At 46.9% G+C, this 21012-nt stretch overlaps 1 protein-coding gene across 1 annotated transcript in view; it reads right to left on the bottom strand.

Moving 5' to 3' along the window:
• LOC124140700 (symplekin-like) overlaps positions 1 to 21012 on the bottom strand; it is a 46007-nt gene that overhangs the window by 14059 nt on the left and 10936 nt on the right. Inside the window, exons 9-22 of the mRNA XM_046508394.2 lie at positions 18565 to 18662; positions 17688 to 17842; positions 16335 to 16421; positions 15382 to 15555; positions 14895 to 15053; positions 14669 to 14768; positions 13735 to 13790; positions 13104 to 13224; positions 12478 to 12564; positions 11442 to 11637; positions 11017 to 11098; positions 2102 to 2215; positions 703 to 771; positions 428 to 524 (exon numbers count right to left, since the gene is read on the bottom strand). Coding sequence (XP_046364350.1) covers positions 428 to 524; positions 703 to 771; positions 2102 to 2215; positions 11017 to 11098; positions 11442 to 11637; positions 12478 to 12564; positions 13104 to 13224; positions 13735 to 13790; positions 14669 to 14768; positions 14895 to 15053; positions 15382 to 15555; positions 16335 to 16421; positions 17688 to 17842; positions 18565 to 18662 — 1595 coding nt within the window. The remainder of the gene's footprint in view (positions 1 to 427; positions 525 to 702; positions 772 to 2101; positions 2216 to 11016; positions 11099 to 11441; positions 11638 to 12477; positions 12565 to 13103; positions 13225 to 13734; positions 13791 to 14668; positions 14769 to 14894; positions 15054 to 15381; positions 15556 to 16334; positions 16422 to 17687; positions 17843 to 18564; positions 18663 to 21012) is intronic.

Raw genomic sequence — 21012 nt, 5'->3', positions numbered from 1 at the left:
ACTCTTTAATGACAACAATGAAACACATAATTTATTAACCCGGATATTTGTGATAACAACCCAGTATTTGCACAAAATCAATTTTCAGTGTGTACTGGTTGTGTATACAAAACCCAAGAAACATCAAGCTTTGGGAAATCGGTTTTTCGAGAGTCCCCCCAAAAGGGCCCTTAGTTTTGTTTTCAGCAAACAATTCAAAGGCAGTTGTGTGAAGATAGTACCATTGGCAAGTAAACAAATGGCTGTCAACTGTCAAGCTTCTGTCAAAATCGGCCAAAACAAGGTACGTATGATTAAACTGGAACACAGTCACTTACAAGCAGAGTTAACCTCATGTACTGAAACCATGTATATAACAGCTGCATGGACTACAATATGGACAATATACTACAACACTTCAATTTTTTTTCCAAATTTATTTCCCGACCTGAGAGTGTGGAACGGAGGACACGGATGGTTTGGTTGGAGTCTGACGGTGGCGGCCGTGGCAGCAACAACTTCTTCAAGTGAACTAGAGCATATTTCTGGTATAAAAAAAAAGAAAAACAATAAATAAATACGAACAAATCACAATATCCATCTTTCTGTAATTTTTCTGGCATCAGCATACTTATCAAGTCACACTTGTTTGTCTACTGGTGAATACTGACACATGTAACACAATCTCCCTGTCCAGATTAACACTCTCCAGTATCTACTTACCTCAACTGGTGACTGCATGCTGGGTTTATTATATAACTCTTTGGTTGTCTCAATTGCCATGTTACGAACCTGAAACAACAGCAGTGAGTTTAGAACAACTACCAGATCAAAGACTTCATGATCTAGTAACTAATGAAAATACATGCCACGAAAGTTTTACTTTGTATTGCGATAGGATCAATGTACTGATCGTGTCTGACTGGTGTTTGGCGCCATAACCATGGCAACAGCTACATCAGTCATGGTGGTCAGTAAAGTAGGAAGCATTAATGGGAGAGACAAGCTCTGCATGATTTGGATACTTTTGGGTCAAGTGCCACGTCATGTGTGGAAACAACATGGTTCTGTATGTTCAGACAACCAGTGTGAGAGAACCAGGACAACACAAGATCAGACTGGTCACCGCTTGGTTCCAGAGTTGGATATATTGTTCCTGTGTGGTGAGTGATAAAACAGGGCTTATGTGGTACAGTTACAGTGGATCCCTGTTATAGTGGACCTCTGATACAGTGGTCCCATTACAGTGAAACCCTGTTACAGTTGACCCCTGTTACTGTGAAACCCTGTCACAGTGGACCCATTACAGTGAAACCCTGTCTAAGTGGTCCCCTGTCACAGTTGACTCATGTCACAGGGGAACCCTGATATAGTGGACCCATTACAGTGAAACCCTGTCACAGTGGACCCCTGTCACCGTGGAACCCTGATACAGTGGACCCCTGTCACAGTGGAACCCTGATATAATGGACCCATTACAGTGAAACCCTGTCACAGTGGACCCCTGTTACAGTGAAACCCTTCACAGTGGATCCATTAGATTGAAACCCTGTCACAGTGGTCCCATTACAGTGAAACCCTGTCACAGTGGTCCCATTACAGTGAAACCCTTCACAGTGGATCCATTAGATTGAAACCCTGTCACAGTGGTCCCATTACAGTGAAACCCTGTCACAGTGGTCCCATTACAGTGAAACCCTGTCACAGTGGTCCCATTACAGTGAAACGTGTCACAGTGGTCCCGTCACAGTGGAACCCTGTTATAGTGAAACCCTGTTACAGTGAAACCCTGTTACAGTGGACCCCTGTTAAAGTGGACCCCTGATACAGTGAAACCCTGATACAGTGGACCCCATTTATCCAAATTCCCTCGTTTCCTGATGATTATCATTGGGAATGCTGATACGCATTGCAAGTGATATTACTATGTATACTACTAAGAAGCTTAAAAAACACCCTAATTTGGCAGATTAACTATAGTCATATGAAAAAAAAGCGTGTTCTTAAACATTTTTTGGGAGATCCTGGGAGATCCTGGAGGCGCCATTGGGCTGTGACGACTGAGCGAAGTGAGAGATGAGAAATAACACAAGAACAAAGACTAGAGTGGGAAAATACTCACATCCGCCTCATAGTGGGATGTCAGATCTAGAAGGACGTCCAGGAACCGCAGTCTCTGGGATGGCCTCATCAGAATCAGATCCTTCAACACTGCCATCCCTATGTCAAGCCGAGCCTGAAAGATTTTTACAAACCTGTAGAGGTTATGAAGTCTCTGATGAAATCCCGTGGGGCACTTATTGCATTTTCCTGGCTCAAGAAAATCTACATGACATAGTTGTAACCATTTTCCTTAATAAAAATTGTTACCACACAAAAAACTTTGTTTTTGTATGATATACGTCCACCCTTATGGTGCCTCACCCTCCACGGCGCGTCACGCCAAGGGAAGCAACTCTCACCCAAATCACTTTCCATATGTCTAATGCTGACGGAATGTGGGGAGGCGGGTGGCCGTGCCCCAAGGAGGATTTCATCAGAGAATTCATAACCTCTACAGGTTTGTAAAATTCTCTTTCAGATTAAATCCTCCTTGGGGCACTTATTGCATCAAGATAGACTCCTAAAGATAATCTAGGAAGTGGCATCCGTCAGCAACAAGCGTGCATAAAATACATCGTATTTTGATTATTTCAATGAATAAACAAGAGTTCAATAAATGGAACCAACCTTATCGTGAGGCACCACCGTCGAAAGGCGGGGGCTGGAGACATGGCGTTATCGACCATAACAATGAAAAGAGCCATTCTTTGTGGCTCATCATATCGAGAACTCGAGACACACACACCCCCCACCCCACCCACTTTTTTGAACAAGTGATATTGGGGGCACAGATCACGAGAGACTATAAACCCGCACAGAGCTAGGCCAGAGGGTCCCCGTAATCGAAGGAGTGCATGTGCAATTACGATGATTATCGACTAGTAATGGCTGGTATTGTATCGACCGTAGAAGATAAAATCCGGACCGTTACTGAGCAGTGTTATAACCGGTCCGGGCGGTCTAAAATCTCGAAGGCTCAATCGGCTAGAGATGTAGTACTTTGCCCAGTTCGGAGAACTGACTGACCAAACCGAGCACGCTCGCTTGAGTGTTTGTCGAGTTGGTAATGTTTGATGAACGTGCTCGGCTGGCTCCAAATAGCCGCGGAGCAGATCTCCTCAATGGGCAGAGCCGCAGCATACGCTTGTGTCGTAGCCACTGCTCTAACCGAATGAGCCTTCAACTTGGTAGGGGGGTCCCTGCCTTGAAGCGTGTACGCCGTACATATAGTAGAGACTATCCACCGCGAGATAGTTTGTTTGCTCGCAGGTGAGCCAGCCTTCCTACCGCCATAACAGCAAAATAGTTGATTATCCTTACGGATACCCTTAGTTCTGCTGATATAGGACTTAAGGGTCCTGCGGACATCCAAGACATGAGCATGTCTTGTAGTGGTCCCCGACGAGGAAGGCTGTGAAAGAGCAGGTAGCTCAATAGGAGCCGTCACGTGGAAGGCGTGTGCGACCTTAGGACGGTAAGAGTCCGGCAGGCGAATACTGACCCTGTCCCGGTGAAAGACAGTTAGTTCGGGATCGGCTGACATTGCGTGAATGTCGCCTACCCGTCTGCCGGACGTTACCGCCACAAGGAACGCCGTCTTCCAGCTCAACAGCTGAAGAGAGAGAGACGACAGATCCCGAAAAGAAGGACCGGACAGCCAATCAAGAACGATTGACAATTCCCAAGGGGGACTGATCCGCCGGACAGGCGGTCGGATCCTGTCCACACCTGCTAAAAAACGCTGCACTAATGGGTGCGCACCCAAAAGTGCCCCGTCGACGGGGACGTGAAAGGCAGCGATAGCTGTAGAGTACCCCCGGACTGTCGATGCGGCCAGGCCGACATCTAGTCGCGACTGGAGGAACTCAAGTACGGCTACGAGATCTGCAGAAAAGGGATCTGCAATCCTTCTATCGACACACCAGCGCGCATAGCAGGCCCATCTATCCTCGTACTGAACGTTTGTCGAATCCCTCTGCGAAGCCAGTATTGTGTCTGCAACTCGTGCAGGAATACCGCTCTCCTGGAGGCGATTCCGGACAGTGGCCAAGCCACCCACTGAATCCTGGGATTCGGGTGGAGGGCCTCGTTCTGGGATAGGAGGTCCGGTCGTAAAGGTAATAGAACAGGAGGCTGAGCCAGAAACCAGAGTATGACTGGAAACCAACTCTGCGCCGACCAAAGGGGTGCCAGGAGCACAAGTAGTCGCGCAGGCAGAGTGGCTAGCTGAGACAGGACCTTGGAAATCAGAGGTACTGGGGGGAATGCCCACAGTATTCTGTCCGTCCAATCTAGCTGGAAGGCGTCCGGTGCCACCGACCTCGGGTCGGGGACTCGGGAGCAGAACGTTGGTGTCTGGTGATTCACCCCAGACGCAAACAGATCCACCTGGAACGACCCGTATAACTGGGAGATAATCCCGAATATCCCCGGGTCGAGCCTCCACTCGTGAGGAGCGAGGATCCGGCGAGACAGAGCGTCCGCACGGACGTTGTCTACCCCCGGGAGATAAACAGGTAGCACCCTGATAACGTGTGAGTCGCACCATAGGAGGAACTGCCACGTCTCTTGGAGAAGCGACGGAGACACCGTTCCCCCCTGCTTCCGGATGTAAGTCATCGCCGTTTGGTTGTCCATCTCTAGACGCACCACTTGGCCACGAAGCAGATCCAGGAAGCGTTGGAACACCAACCTGACCGCTCTCAGTTCTAGCACATTGATATGCAGTTTGATCTCCTGCTGGGACCATAGTCCCGAGGCAGTGTGATCGTTCAGAACGCCTCCCCAGCCGGAGAGTGACGCGTCTGTTTGAACTGTGAGAGACGGCACGGGAGTGTCGAGGGGGAGCCCCCGGGACAGATTCCCGACCTCGGTCCACCACTGAAGGTGTGCATTGAGCCACTGCGGAGTCTCGAGAACAGTCTCGAGATCTTCCGAGTTCACCCAAAGTCGACGGAGCGCTTGTTGAATGGGTCTCATTCTCAAGCGCGCCCGCCAAACCACATCCACTGTCGCCGCCATGTTGCCCAGTAACTGGAGCCATGTACGAGCAGTGTGACTGGCGGACAGAAGGAACTGGGAAGTAACACTTCTGACCTTGGTAATGCGATCTTGTGACAGAGATACAAGTCCGCTCACCGTGTTGAAATTCGCCCCTAGGAAGACTAGATTCTGAGTAGGGCTCAGATCTGACTTCTTGAGATTGACTATCCACCCTAGAGTGATCAGAAGATCTATCACTTGTTGTGTAGCTATCTGACTCAGGGATTGCGATAGAGCTCTTAGTAACCAGTCGTCGAGGTACGGATGGCAGAACCGACCTTTTGACCTGGCCACTTGGGCGGGAATCAACATCAGCTTGGTGAACACCCTCGGGGCTGTAGCGATCCCGAATGGTAGAACCCTGAACTGATAACACCTCCCGTCGAAAGAAAACCTGAGGTATTTCTTGAACTCGGGGTGTATGGGTACGTGGAGATAGGCGTCTTTTAGGTCTATTGACGTTAGCCATTCTCCGGTCTCGACAGCTGAGATCACCGAGCGCAGTGTCTCCATCCTGAAGGACGGTACCTCTATAAGTTTGTTCAGCCTTCTCAGATTGAGAATAGGCCTGAACCCTCCGTCTTTTTTGGTGACTAGGAAATATGTCGAGTAGAAGCCCTCGCTTTCCTGTCCCACGGGAACCGGTTCGATCGCAGCCTTCATAAGAAGTGCGTCGACCTCGGCACGGAGGAATTCCGCCCTCTCCAGGGTAGCAGGGTAGCAGTGTGCTTTATCCCGGAGAAGGGGGGCGGATGATGTTTCCACCGAGGCAAATGGCCATCCCTTAGAGAGGACAGGGTCCAGGGATTGGATGTGACTGTCTCCCATTCCTGCAGGAATAGAGCCAGTCGGCCGCCTACGGGGACATCCGGCTTGAGGCAGCAGACCCCGGCTGTCGGCAGTTCGAAAACATGCGACCGTGGGTCCGCCCGGGGCGCTTCGGGCGCTAATGGGAACCCGATGGGTTCCCGGCCCCGCGAAAAGGCTGCTGGCCTCGACCAGCTGCCCTGCCCCGGCCCCTGCCTCTCTTGCTCCTCCCGGCGCCCTTACCTGAAGGAAGCGGCTGCTTCCAAGCAGGTGCAGACTTCTGACCCGGCGCGTCAGCGTAGGAGGAAGCAAGTGGAGAGGTCCGCTTACGCGGTTTAACGCATGGTACCTCCAACAAGGCCTTAGAATCCTTGATGGAGGCATACAACTGTGCGGCCTCTCGGACCACCTGCTGAGCCCCAGGGAAGAGGGTGGCACCCATCTTATAAGGCAAAGCAAGTAGATCCTGGCGTGTGGAAGCCGAGTATTTGGATACCGACATCCACAGCCTGCGCATGCCCATGACTGCGCACATCATCTGCGAGGCACAGCTACGAATAGCGTCCCTCGCAAGATGACTATGTACCTCCGTAAGTTGCGCGGCCAACTCCGAAGAGTCGTCCGGCCCCTCTCCCGCTAACTCCCTCTGTACGGCCGACAGATAAGCGGAGTGTACGGACACCCGGAGCTGCTGACATGCGTTACGATATTGCTCCTCGAAGCAAACGTAAGCAGCCTTCAGCTCCGTACCGCACGCGGGAAAGGGTGGCAACCGCCGGCCCTGCTTGACCTTAGCCAAGTTGGGGGTCGAAGACCCCCCCAGGGTAACGGAGGTCCAGACGCATTCGTCCACCACCGGTACCTCAAAATCACCATCCTCTGCTAACGGGTACCGCTTAATAAGTTCGGGCAGGTCGAACTTCCTGCGGGCACCCGACAACAGAGGGTTGATGACTTCATGCACCAATGAAGACAGAATACGGAGCCGCACCTGGGGCACCTTGCTCGGAGCAAAAGCGTCCCCCGGAAGGCGGAACTCAGTCGGATCCGACTGGGGCATGGGCGCAGCCACCTGAGGCAGTACCTGGACAATCTTGTCCCGTACATGCCTCAACGAGGAAACGAAGGAAAATATTCCCGAGGTCTCCGAGTCGTCTCCCCCCTCCTCCATCCACTCCTCCTCTCTCGATTCCGAGCCGAAATTAATCGACTCTTCCCCGAGAGAAGAGGCAGACGAAGTCGGAAGGGGACGCCCGAAGGCCTGGGCCTTCGCATCCCCGGGCTGCACCCGGCCCGAAGCCGAGTCCCGGTCCCGAGGTGCCGGGGGTTCAAGGGAACCCACCTGGCTCTGGGCTAGAAATCCGCTAGAGGAAGCCTCGGCCTCGGAAGAGGCGTCTGGCTCCGCTAGGGAGAACTGTGCGTCGGTAGTGAACGGGCCAGTGCCCGCCACCCCTCCGCTGGGGAGCGACCTCGAGCCGGCGCCGAAGCCCGGTCTGAGTTCGTCCCCGAGACCAAGTGGCCTGCCTCGGCCGACGCCGGGCATATCACTAGGTCTCGAAGCCGCGTCCGGCGCCGACAACGGGGAAGGCTCGGTCCGCAACTCCTCTCGGAGCTGAGACTTTACCTCCTCCATCATCGACGCCATCTGCGACCTCAACAAGGCAGAGATGTCTGCCAAAGACGGTGCAGGAGAGGGTGCAGTGATTGTGACGGGGACCCTAGAGCCTTCTCCCCCGGCCCCCGGGGAGGGAGCGGAGGAGACAGTCTCAGCTGCCTTTTTACCCTTTCTTACTTTTTTTGAGGGGGGCGGGGCGGTCTTTGCCGATCTAATGTCCACCCCCGCCTTCAATAGACCCTTAAAGTGTAAGAGGTCCACATTTCTCTTTTTTTGCGCCCGTGGTGTAAATGCAACACAGATCGGGCATGACCCATCGTCATGCCCGTCTTCGGCCAAACACTTTATGCAGGTATCATGCCTGTCTTGGGGGGGAATCGAAGCCGAGCACCCCGTACACAGTTTGAAGGTCTGTAAAAAAGACCGTAATTTTTGAGTTTGGCGGGAAGGGTAATAAAGTGTATCAGTGCGATTGAAAGATCGGAAAGATACGTGCATAAATTGTGTAACTAGAAGCAAAGGCGTAATTTAGAATGCGATTGGTAACGCGATACTAATAGCCAATGTCGTAGTATAATTATAACACCAAAGTGGGCGTGTTACGCGCGAAGGTGTAGAAAACCCGTAAAAAAGGTAAGTGTAATTTAAAATAATTAACACACCACCTTGGGTTTATTTAAAGGAAAAGATTGTAGGCTAAAGCCCGATGATATAGATTAAAAAACCGAAGCCGTTTTTGATGGCCCTGGTGTTACATATATCATACGTGGCACTACAAAATGGACGCTACGACGGCCTTATTTCAAAGGTATCGTACACGTGTCACATAATTACAACTTTATAACTTTACAATGCGATGTATTACGCCTTTGCATGAAAGAAATGTACCATACATACAGTTTGGTCTGCCATGGTTCTTGTACGAACGATTATCTTGTCTTTATATTGTCTTGAAAAAAACAGCACGTCTGTCTTTGTCAGATGACATAAGGAAAGTGATTTGGGTGAGAGTTGCTTCCCTTGGCGTGACGCGCCGTGGAGGGTGAGGCACCATAAGGGTGGACGTATATCATACAAAAACAAAGTTTTTTGTGTGGTAACAATTTTTATTAAGGAAAATGGTTACAACTATGTCATGTAGATTTTCTTGAGCCAGGAAAATGCAATAAGTGCCCCAAGGAGGATTTAATCTGAAAGAGAATGATTGTTATGTCTAGACAGCCCTGAAAGATTGTACAGTACACATACAGTACACATATATTATACATACAGTATACATACAGTACATACAGTACACATACAGTACACATACAGTACACACACTGTACACACACTGTACACATACAGCACACATACAGTACAGACTGTACACATACAGTACACACACTGTACACATACAGCACACATACAGTACAGACTGTACACATACAGTACAGACACTGTACACCTACAGTACACACACAGTACACCTACAGTACACCTACAGTACACACACAGTACACCTACAGCACACATACAGTACATACTGTACACATACAGTACACACACTACACATACAGCACACATACAGTACACACTGTACACCTACAGTACACACATTGTACACACACAACACACATACAGTACACACACTGTACACCTACAGTACACACACTGTACATACACAGTACACAAACAGTACACATACTGTACACATATAGTACATACACTGTACACATACAGTACACATACGGTACACACACTGTACACATACAGTACACACTGTACACACACAGTACACATACAGTACACACACTGTACACCTACAGTACACACACTGTACACATACAGCATACAGTACACACACTGTACACCTACAGTACACACACTGTACACATACAGCATACAGTACACACACTGTACACATACAGTACACACACTGTACACATACAGTACACATACTGTACACATACAGCACACATACAGTACACATACAGTACATACACTGTACACATACAGTACACACTGTACACATACAGTACACATACAGCACACATACAGTAGACACGCTGTACACATACAGTACATACACTGTACACATACAGTACACACACTGTACACATACAGTACATACACTGTACACATACAGTACACACACAGTACACACACAGTACACACACTGTACACACAGTACACACACAGCACACATACAGTACACACTGTACACATACAGCACACATACAGTACACACACAGTACACACACAGTACACATACAGTACACACACAGTACACACACAGTACACACAGTACACATACAGCACACACACAGTACACACACTGTACACACACAGTACACATACAGTACACACACAGTACACACACAGTACACATACAGCACACATACAGTACACACACAGTACACACACTGTACACACACAGTACACACACAGTACACATACAGCACACATACAGTACACACACAGTACACACACAGTACACACACAGTACACATACAGTACACACACAGTACACACACTGTACACACACAGTACACACACAGCACACATACAGTACACACTGTACACATACAGTATACACTGTACACACTGTACACATACAGTACACACACTGCACACATACAGTACACATACAGTACACACACTGTACACATACAGCACACACACTGTACACATACAGTACATACACTGTACACACACAGTACAGATACAGTACACATACAGCACACATACAGCACACATACAGTACACACACAGTGGTGAGGTGAGGTGAAATTGGGTTTAACATCGCGTCCAAGATTATTGCACTTATATAGCGACGTGCATGCACGTGTATGTGTGTGTGTGGCTGCTTGTACTAGTCCGGACTGATGCCGATTTATAGTGCTAGCTCACTGAGATACCATGCCGCAGTTTAACATGAATACCCCACTCAGACACAGTATACTGACTCTGAGCCGACCAGTCCTTGTTTTAGCCCCTTAATGCCGAGCGCCAGACAGGGTAACAACAAGTACAATCTTTTAACGTCTTTTTGTATGACGCGGCCCGGGATCGAACCCTGGACCTTCCGCTCTCCGGGCGGACGCTCTACCACAAGACCACGGAGGCGGTCAGTACACACACAGTACACATACAGCACACATACGGTACACATACAGTACACATACAGTACACATACAGTACACATACTGTACACATACAGCACACACACACTGTACACATACAGTACACACACAGTACACACACAGTACACATACAGTACACACACAGCCATTCCTATGTCTAGTCAGACCCAAAGATTGATGTTAACTGTCGTACACATGCTGGCATTCCTACGTCTAGTTGGCCATGGAATTTCGAAACATTCCTTGAACTGTCTAGCGATACACAAGCACCATTCATGCATTATTTGTCTTCTTTTTCAAGGTGTGTGAAACATCAAACACAGGCGAGACAAGATGACAACCTACCGGGTCCTGACAGTATCGCTTGAGGATGTGAGTGGCGTTGTCTGTGATCAATGGGGCTTCCATCATGAGACGACCAAACAACCTGCAAACAGAGCATCTGGCCTTCAGATTGACGGGACTTAAACCTCTCCCACAAAATCATGACTTTAATAGTCTACATGTAACATTTCTTCATCATAAATACAGCCCATAAGAATCCTGAAGCTTTCCTCATTTATAGCTGGAGAGCCACTTGGCCAGGGAATAGCGTACTGCAGTCTGTATCAATACTCTAGGCATGGTGCAGGACAACAAGCCTGAGTGAGTTTGGATTTAACAGTCCTGCATTAGCCAAGCCACCCCCCGACCTCCCCCCCACCCCCACCCCCAGAATATCAAATGATCGGCCTTTCATGTCCTCACAAGAGTAGGACGTGTGTCCTCACCCGTCCTTCTGGTCCTGGGCCTCCAGGAGTCCGGTGAGCAGCCGGGTAAGACACTCATCATAGCTGTGCAGCGTGGGCCGCTCCCCCAGCGGCGCCGACACGCTAAAACCCTGGCAGTTGGCGTACTCCTGGAACAACCACGCAAATGCCAAGTCGGCACGGTTCCGCAGGTCTTCAAAGATGAACGTCTGCATCACTAAAAACATCAAATACGGATCTTCTCACTCAATTGCATTAGAATTTACATTCAACATAATGAGGTGCATACAATAAACCGCAAATACCATCATTCCTCAGGAAGCGGTCATGGTACTTGGGGGAGAATTAGTTGGTAATATTGTCGGTAACAGATCCCCCTGTAATGGAAGTTTACTGTAACTGTTGTAGAATCTCAAGTCATATAATATCAGTTGGGGGAATAAGTAGATCATTAGCCCTATGTTTTTCTACTACATCTGGAGAATTATGCGACATCCTGTTCAGATTACCAAATATCACAGCTAGTTTTGCAGGTGTTGTATTTGATAAGTAGGAAATGTGAAGTAGGAAAGTTATATACATGTGAATAATTGATGTTTATACAAGGCTGACTGATTCTAGATATGGTCAGAATGGTGGATTTGGAGTGCTTGTTTTGTACTGAGGCTTGATGTTCCTTAATTCTTATTGGGAGAGGCCCTGACGTTTCTCCAGCATAAGAGTCACCACAATCACATATGATGTGGTATACTGCACCGGTGGGACCATCGGGTGTTATTACAGATCTGCTATTGGCTTTAAGAATGTTCGGGGTGTTTTTTCCTCTCTCCTACTTCACATTCCTGTACATCACGTGCTTGTTAACGGTGTTAGTATCTACACCTAAATATTGTCTTCATTGTAAAGAGGTTGTATATCCATAGACATATCTCCATTGTTCATCATAGCAACTTCTAAATGTCCCTAAAGAAACACTATCCACACATGATAAAAGGGTTTATAGATATACCTTAGCTGCTGTTAGTATATTCTAGTTTGAAACAAGGCATCAACTGACCGTCTTTAAGCTCTCCCCCAAAGGCTGCAGTCAGACAGGCCAGGATCTTGGTGCGAGCAGCTGGCACGTGGGCTTGGACAGCTATCTCTGGAAGCAGAAGCAGATAATGAGGAGTTTATTGGTTGGTTGCTTAACGCCGCACTCAGCAATATTCCAACTATATGACGGCAGTATGTAAAAATAATCAAGTCTAGTCCAGACAATCCGGTGACTGACATCATGAGCATCGATCTACACAAATGGGATACGATGACATGTATCAACCACGTCAGCAGGCCAGACCACCCTATCCCGTTAGACGCCTTGTACGACAAGCATGGGTTGCTAAAGACCTATTCTCTACCTGGATCTTCACAGGTTTATATAACGAGGAGTAAGTAGGTCTGCCTTTATGCCACACTGAACAGTATTTCAGAAATATCACAGCATGTGATCTTCATGTTGGCAGTGAGTTTGAAGTGATGCAGGTCTTGGCCATTTACCGCCTGGGAGAAACCCACAAGTATGGGTATGGTGCTGACACACCAAGGATCATATGGAGGGCTAAACTAGGATTCAAACCCAGAATCATAGGATGTCATTTCATGGATGTAGGAGAACCGATGTGCACCAAGTGGTCAACTCACTCTCCGTGTTGAAGACCCTCTTGACCGTGGCCAGCGTCATGTAGTCCAGCTTCTCCGAGTCCAAGGGGTGCGTCACGGAGGACAGCTTGAACTGCCGGATCACACCCTTCCTGGGCTGGACCTGAAGGGTGGTCATAACAGGCATCATTTTACTTTGTGATCGATCATTTATGTCACTGATCAATAACCAATAACTTATGGACAGTGATTATGTGATTGATAATAGAACTTCGGCATACAAAATATCTGTAAATTGATGACATGATTGACTGATGCACCCTGGGTAAATGTTAGACCTACAACAGTAACGGCTATCAGTGAGAACAAAGAAGTTTACCACCTCAGTGAACACATGAGGACAGGCATAGTACACCGGCGTGGATCTGGGATTCAAACCCTCACTAGCAGGTGCTTGCATGGAATGGACATGACTCTGCATAGTGTCTTGCAGCTCTGAGTTACACCATGTTACTCATGTCCACAAAAATTGCATTTTCAGAACAAAATCAAACTTTGATTTGGAATTGAACATATTACCATTTCCAATCTGTTAACTAGAGGTATGCAATATTTCTGCAGCGATGTTTCAGCTAGCAGCCGATATAAGAGTGTTGTCCTTCATGAGACTCACCACCGGGGCAGCGATTGGTTCCGGCTTCTTGAACTCAGTGATGCTCACTGTGCCCCCTGAAACATTCAACAAGAGCAGTAAACCCATGGTTACAGTTAGACCGTGGTTACAACATGTACAATCAACCCATGGTTACAGTTAGACCATGGTGACAGTTAGTCCATGGTGACACTTAGACCATGGTTACAGTTAGACCATGGTGACACTTAGACCAGTGGTAGAAACTAACAGTGGTCCACTAGTCCTTATAATGATAACATTAAAAATGGCAAATATCTACTCGTCTTTATGATACCTTAACTATTGGGCTGTTTGGCAAGGACTATAGGACTAGTGCCAAGTTCTAATGCTGTTAGACCATGGTTACAGTTAGTCCATGGAAACAGTTAGTCCATGGTGACACTTAGACCAGTGGTAGAAACTAACAGTGGTCCACTAGTCCTTATAATGATAACATTAAAAATGGCAAATATCTACTCGTCTTTATGATACCTTAACTATTGGGCTGTTTGGCAAGGACTATAGGACTAGTGCCAAGTTCTAATGCTGTTAGACCATGGTTACAGTTAGTCCATGGAAACAGTTAGTCCATGGTGACACTTAGACCAGTGGTAGAAACTAACAGTGGTCCACTAGTCCTTATAATGATAACATTAAAAATGGCAAATATCTACTCGTCTTTATGATACCTTAACTATTGGGCTGTTTGGCAAGGACTATAGGACTAGTGCCAAGTTCTAATGCTGTTAGACCATGGTTACAGTTAGTCCATGGAAACAGTTAGACCATGGTTACAGTTAGACCAAGATTACATTTTGTCGATGGTTAGAGTTAGTCCATGCATTATTTATTTTGGCGCAACACTCAATACGTGAGTGTCACAGATGACATGGCAATCTGAGCAGGTTGCATTGCCCATTCTAAACACACTTACCGACTAGTGTTTGGATGAGTTGTTTTGGTGAGGTTGGTTCAAAGCTCATGGGAGAGGCAGGAGAAGTGTCTCCATCACCTGTTATCTCTGCCTCCATGGCCTGCAACAGTCAGGTCATTGAACAATGGACAGGATGGCTAAATTCATTTCAACATTTTCGTATCTTACAGAAGATGATTAAATTCAAAGGATATAAATCTACAACCAGGGATGTTTTGGTACCGACCGATCTCTGGAGTTCTCCAAGTCCTTTGCCCATGCCGGCCATGGTCAGCTGTGTTGCTAGGAGACGGGCTATATGCCTAATCTGTGTCTCGGTGCCGGCAGCAGCGATGGGGGTGTACGTGGCCTGGAACTGGGCAGGGGCCGTGTCTGGCAGCATCACCTGGAGAAGACGGAGGGAAGTGAAGACAATGGACAAGGCTATTTACAGTGTAACTCTCCTATCCTACAAGACAAGGCTATTTACAGTGTAACTCTCCTATTCTACAGGACAAGGCTATTTACAGTGTAACTCTCCTATCCTACAGGACAAGGCTATTTACAGTGTAACTCTCCTATCCTACAGGACAAGGCTATTTACAGTGTAACTCTCCTATCCTACAGGACAAGGCTAATTACAGTGTAACTCTCCTATCCTACAGGACAAGGCTATTTACAGTGTAACTCTCCTATCCTACAGGACAAGGCTATTTACAGTGTAACCTGCCTACCATACTGAGGAGGACCAGATCAGCCACATTCTGGGGAGACAGACGAGGACAGAGATCATCAGCTGTTATATCGATGGCGGTCTGACGACTGGCGCCGGTTGGTCGGCTGGACTCATTACGACTTGACCATGGCGTCATTCCAATGTCATCATCTTCTTCATCTGCAGCATCCTCCTGTAAATATGACATTAATTTAGCATTAAGTTTGCGTTGTCATGGATGTTGAAAAGACACCTTCCTCTCTTAATCCTTTCTAGGGGGCAGGGGTGGCCCAGTCGTCTAAGGCATCGCAATGTGCTGTGCAGAGCAGTGTCCCTTGGGGACGCCATTAACTATGATTGTGGGTTCGAATCCCACTTTGCACCGATTATGTCTCTAGGTTTGTCTACTCCATACCCATGTTTGTGGGTTTCACCAAAGTGGTAAACGTTTGATACCGGCTTCACTTCAGGCTTTCCTCCCACATTAGGTGACATGCCGTGATATAACTGGAATACTGTTAAAAGACGTGTTAAACCAAACTTATTCACTTATATGATGAACACAGGTTATAGAAAACCTTATTGATGAATGAGGTTATGTTTGTCTTTCAAATATTTCTAGATTTTAAGATCATGGAATAACTTAAACGCGACAATATCAGGCTGAAGCAATCAACAATTCTTGAAAGATTGTTACTCATCAAAATTGTCACAGAATCCTACAATATGTGTTTGTTGTTTACTGACGCACTCAGCAATATTCAAGCTGACGCGGCCTGTTAATAATCAGACATTGTGAGCAATGATCCATCCATCAGAGTACGATGATACACTTTCATCTAAGTCACCAAGCCCAACCACCTGATCCACTACGTAGCCCCTTAAGACCAGCATAGGTTGCTGGGGACCTATTCGAACCCATAATCACCACAATGTGATTCCTACAGGAACAAATGACCATCAGATACCCACCTCCACCTTAGCCTTCTTGCTTGAAGTTGACGGCTCCTCATTCTTCCTCTTCCGACTTTCATCAATTTTTGGTAGAAACTTGCTCACCTGAAGTGCGGGCAATCATGTATTAAGTGACACAGAACACATGTATTAAACTTTACAAGTCTAGTTGATAACATCAAGTCAACTTGAGACATCATTAGGGTCCAAATGCAAACGCCTGAGAAGTCTGTATGAATGTGACTGTCACATGGTGGGGTGGGGTATATTAAGCTACAGTAAAATATGTTTATCATGAACACGCTTCTAACGAACTGACAGATATAACAAACTTGGTTTGTGGTTCCGGCAATTTGCTGTATAGTTGCTGTACATATACTTATCACGAACTACGGTTATTTGCTGTACAGTTGCTGTACATATACTTATCACGAACTACGGTTATTTGCTGTACAGTTGCTGTACATATACTTATCCAGAACTACGGTTATTTGCTGTACAGTTGCTGTACATATACTTATCACGAACTACGGTTATTTGCTGTACAGTTGCTGTACATATACTTATCACGAACTACGGTTATTTGCTGTATAGTTGCTGTACATATACTTATCACGAACTACGGTTATTTGCTGTACAGTTGCTGTACATATACTTATCACGAACTACGGTTATTTGCTGTACAGTTGCTGTACATATACTTATCACGAACTACGGTTATTTGCTGTACAGTTGCTGTACATATACTTATCACGAACTACGGTTATTTGCTGTACAGTTGCTGTACATATACTTATCACGAACTACGGTTATTTGCTGTATAGTTGCTGTACATATACTTATCACGAACTACGGTTATTTGCTGTACAGTTGCTGTACATATACTTATCACGAACTACGGTTATTTGCTGTATAGTTGATGTACATATACTTATCACGAACTACGGTTATTTGCTGTATAGTTGATGTACATATACTTATCACGAACTACGGTTACAACAAACTAAACTTAGTGGTCCATTTGAATTTGTTATAACCGTAGTTTACTGTAGTTCATGGTTTTGATGAGACGATACACTGGTGTATACAAGTATTGACACGTCATCTCAGCAATATTTCAGCCATATTGTGACAGTTAGGATACCGTGGACCTGTTCTATGTTTGCACAAGTTAATCAGTTACAGACTATTATATGACAGGGTCAAAGCGATGGCTGTGTCTGGGTTAATGTACGAGAATTTCAAGCAGAACAATATCGATTACAGCATTTCAATAGAATTTAGACAGAAGCTGGAAATACAATAAAAAGTTGTAAATCCCCTTGTCTTTGATTGTTTTAGCTACCAGACGAGGCCTCAGTGTGTACTTACCTCTGATTGGCTAGCCCCAAGGTCAGTGAGCAGTGTTGTTATCTGGGTCACATAGTCCACGGAGGCAGGGTGCTTCAGTAGGCTCATCATGTGCATCTTCAGGTTCTTCCTCACACTGGCTACCTGAGACTTTGCCAGCGTTGGTGGCAGGTTCACTGAAAACAACACCAAGCATTACTACGAGTGAGCATTGCTTTATGCCGCTTTTGGAAATAATCCAGCAATATCACAGATGGGGACGGAGTAAGTGTGTGGGTATCTTCTTTTATGATGCACTCGCAATATTCCAGCTGTTGGCAGATGTCTGTAAATAATCAAATCTGGACCAGGCAATCCAGTGATTGACATCGCCTACCAATTGGGATACGATCATCTAAGTCAGCGAGCCTGACCACCCTATCCCTAAGTTGCCTTTTACGACAAGCATGTGACACAGTATACTGACTCCAAGCTGACCAGTCCTTGTTTTAGCCCCTTAATGACATGTGCCAGACAGAGTAACAAGAAGAACAATTTGTTAACGTCTTTTGAGTGAGTGAGTGAGCCATATCAGCAATATTTCAGGCATGGCTGGACACAATGCATTTATATTTTCGAAAACCCTGTCATTAAAAGACAGTAAAATAACTAGTAACATCACAGACTGGTATTATAAAATAGTTTTAACAAAAACTTAAGAACAGACACAAAAAAACCTCAGGTCATAGATCAGCAGCAATGAAAATTAGGCCTTATGATGCCTTACGGTACCTCTGCTCCCTGCATAGTACCCTATCAGGATCTACACCAGCTCTCCAGGTGTTTGCAAGCTAAGCTAAATATTCTAAGATTAAAACAGTGGTAGATATAAACATTCTTTGAATGACATGGTCCTTACCATGGAGAGCTTCAAAGGCCTGGACAACCTGGTCGAAGAACAGTGGCCTCTGTCGAGCTACGTTTGTTAACGCCCCCATCACAGTCATCAGGTTAATACTGTCAAAACAGAATTATGTGAATCAAATATTTCATGTCAAATTGAGAGAAACAACTGACTTTTGAACTTGCAAACTCGTGACTGAAAATACTGAAAACATAACTAACAATCCATGCCATTGGTATGTAAATATTACAATAACAACACCAGCAATGGAGTCCTTTTCACAAGTGAACGTGCATAAGTTTCTTTGTTTGTTTGTTGTTTAATGCCGCACTCAGCAATATTCCAGCTATGTGTAAATAATCGAGTCTGGACTGTACAATCTTGTAGAATTTTCCTATTCGGAATATTCTATAAGTAATACGTTACCACTGTTATACCGAGGCTGTTGTCTCCCACAACTGCTGCTATAGCGAAATCTACCACAGAGATCTCAATTACCTCATGCAGCACGTGCGTAGCCACCCAGCTGCCATGTGACACCCTTCACTCTTGTCTCCTGCGAGAGCAAGTGCTCGGGGGACGGACGGGCGGGCAGCAGCCCAGTGGTAACGTATTACTTATAGAATATTCCGAATAGGAAAATTCTACAAATTACATTAAGTAATACGTTACCACTGTTATACCGAGGCTGACTACCACAGTAGGCGGTGGGGAGCACCTACAACCCGAATCCTGACTGCTAGCGTTCCTTCCGACCAGCGGAACTAAACACCAAGGCGGAAGCACTCGATGCGCATGCACCTAGCTAGGCGTTACCATATAGGAATACCAAAGCACTGTCAAGCGCATACCGTAAGGCTCAATCGTCATTGCCAAAACGATTGGTGACTCCAAACGGCCCCACTGGATAGGTATTTCATCGCCGCAGCGGATGAGAACACTGTATCTGCGTGAGCTTAATCTTAGATCAGGTTAAACAGTCGAAAAGAGGGAAATTAATTTCATTCAGACCGTATATCCCAGAGCAAGCCTACTTAAAGTATGCATTAGGCGCGTGACCTAATTCCAGTATTTGTAAGCATGCATCACAAGGTTGGGATACACGACAGACAATTAAAGACATAATTGTCAAAATACAAATAAGGACAAAGCACACAAAAAGCCGCCCTCACCTGTGGTGTGAGTGCGCTGGTTTGCGGGACCCCAACTCCTGTACCCACGGCAGTGGGAACATTGGAGTCGACCCAGATTGACCACCGTGCAAGGTCAGACGCCTGAGGAGTTCGGAATTGCGCTGGGCACACCCCTTAGGTGCCCGCTTGCGCCGCGATCCGCGGGCCAAGACGGTGCACACTCTCCACGACGGCATCAGCGACCTGTTTGAGGTAATGATTGGCAAAAACCGAGTCAGAACGCCAGTAACAACCTCGTAATATTCTGCGAACAGAGATATTCGAGTGTAGGGCAAATGTTGCCGCTAGCGCCCTGATCTCGTGCGGGTTTGACCCCGCTACCGGTAACCCCCGAGACCGGTACGCCAGATTGATGACAGAACGAAGCCACAACGCAATCGAGTTGCGAGTTATGTCAACCGTGCGATTAGGGTTACACGATATGAACAGACGGTCACGCCCTTGTCTACGTTCATTCGAAGCCTTAAGATAATACTTAAGGGCCCTAACCGGTATCAGCAGGATGTAAGATTTCTTTGAGTGATCTTACAGTGAATTCTCTCTCCGTTTGCCCGACTCTCTGATTCTTGGCGACGAAGCCCATGAGCAGGCCCAGGCGGACCGCTCCTTCGTCACCCCTATCGAATCGTACCTTGGCGACATCGAGTGCATGAATTTCGGATACACGTGCCGCCGTGGCAAAGGAGAGGAGAAATGCTGTTTTCCAAGTCACATGCCGGAACGAAGCACTATGCAAAGGTTCATACGGAGCTTCCGTAAGTGATTGCAACACTAGGGAAAGATCCAAGGCCGGTGCCCGAAGGCGGCCCTTCTTAAGATCGTGCTGTTTGAAACCCTTGATAATACCCCGTATCACCGGCTCTTTGGAGAGACTGGTACCCATAGCAACGTCCCGTACCGTAGCAACGGACGAGACATAGTTGGCAATGGAACCCCCGGAGAGTTTCCGGGTCTCTCGCAAGTGAGACATGAAACGAGCAATATCCTGCACAGATACCTTATCTGGCGAATGAATGTGATGTTTACAACACCACTTCGTGAAAATAACCCAACGTGCATTACACACCTTCTGGGTAGAATCACGATGCATACTAACGTATGCCCGAGACGCCCGGCGAGAAAAAAAACAAACTTTACTCCTCAGACGCTCGGTGACAACATCCACGCGTGCAGATTGAACTGCCCTGCGTTTGGATGAAGCTGATGGGTGTGAGGGTGGATCAAGAGATCCGGTCTCACAGGCAGTGGAAGTGGCGACTGCGTGACCTGG

Source organism: Haliotis rufescens, unplaced genomic scaffold, assembly GCF_023055435.1.
Source record: "Haliotis rufescens isolate VD_foot unplaced genomic scaffold, xgHalRufe1.0.p SCAF_51, whole genome shotgun sequence".
Taxonomy (NCBI): Eukaryota; Metazoa; Mollusca; class Gastropoda; order Lepetellida; family Haliotidae; genus Haliotis; species Haliotis rufescens.
This window is presented reverse-complemented; position numbering and strand designations above follow the sequence as displayed.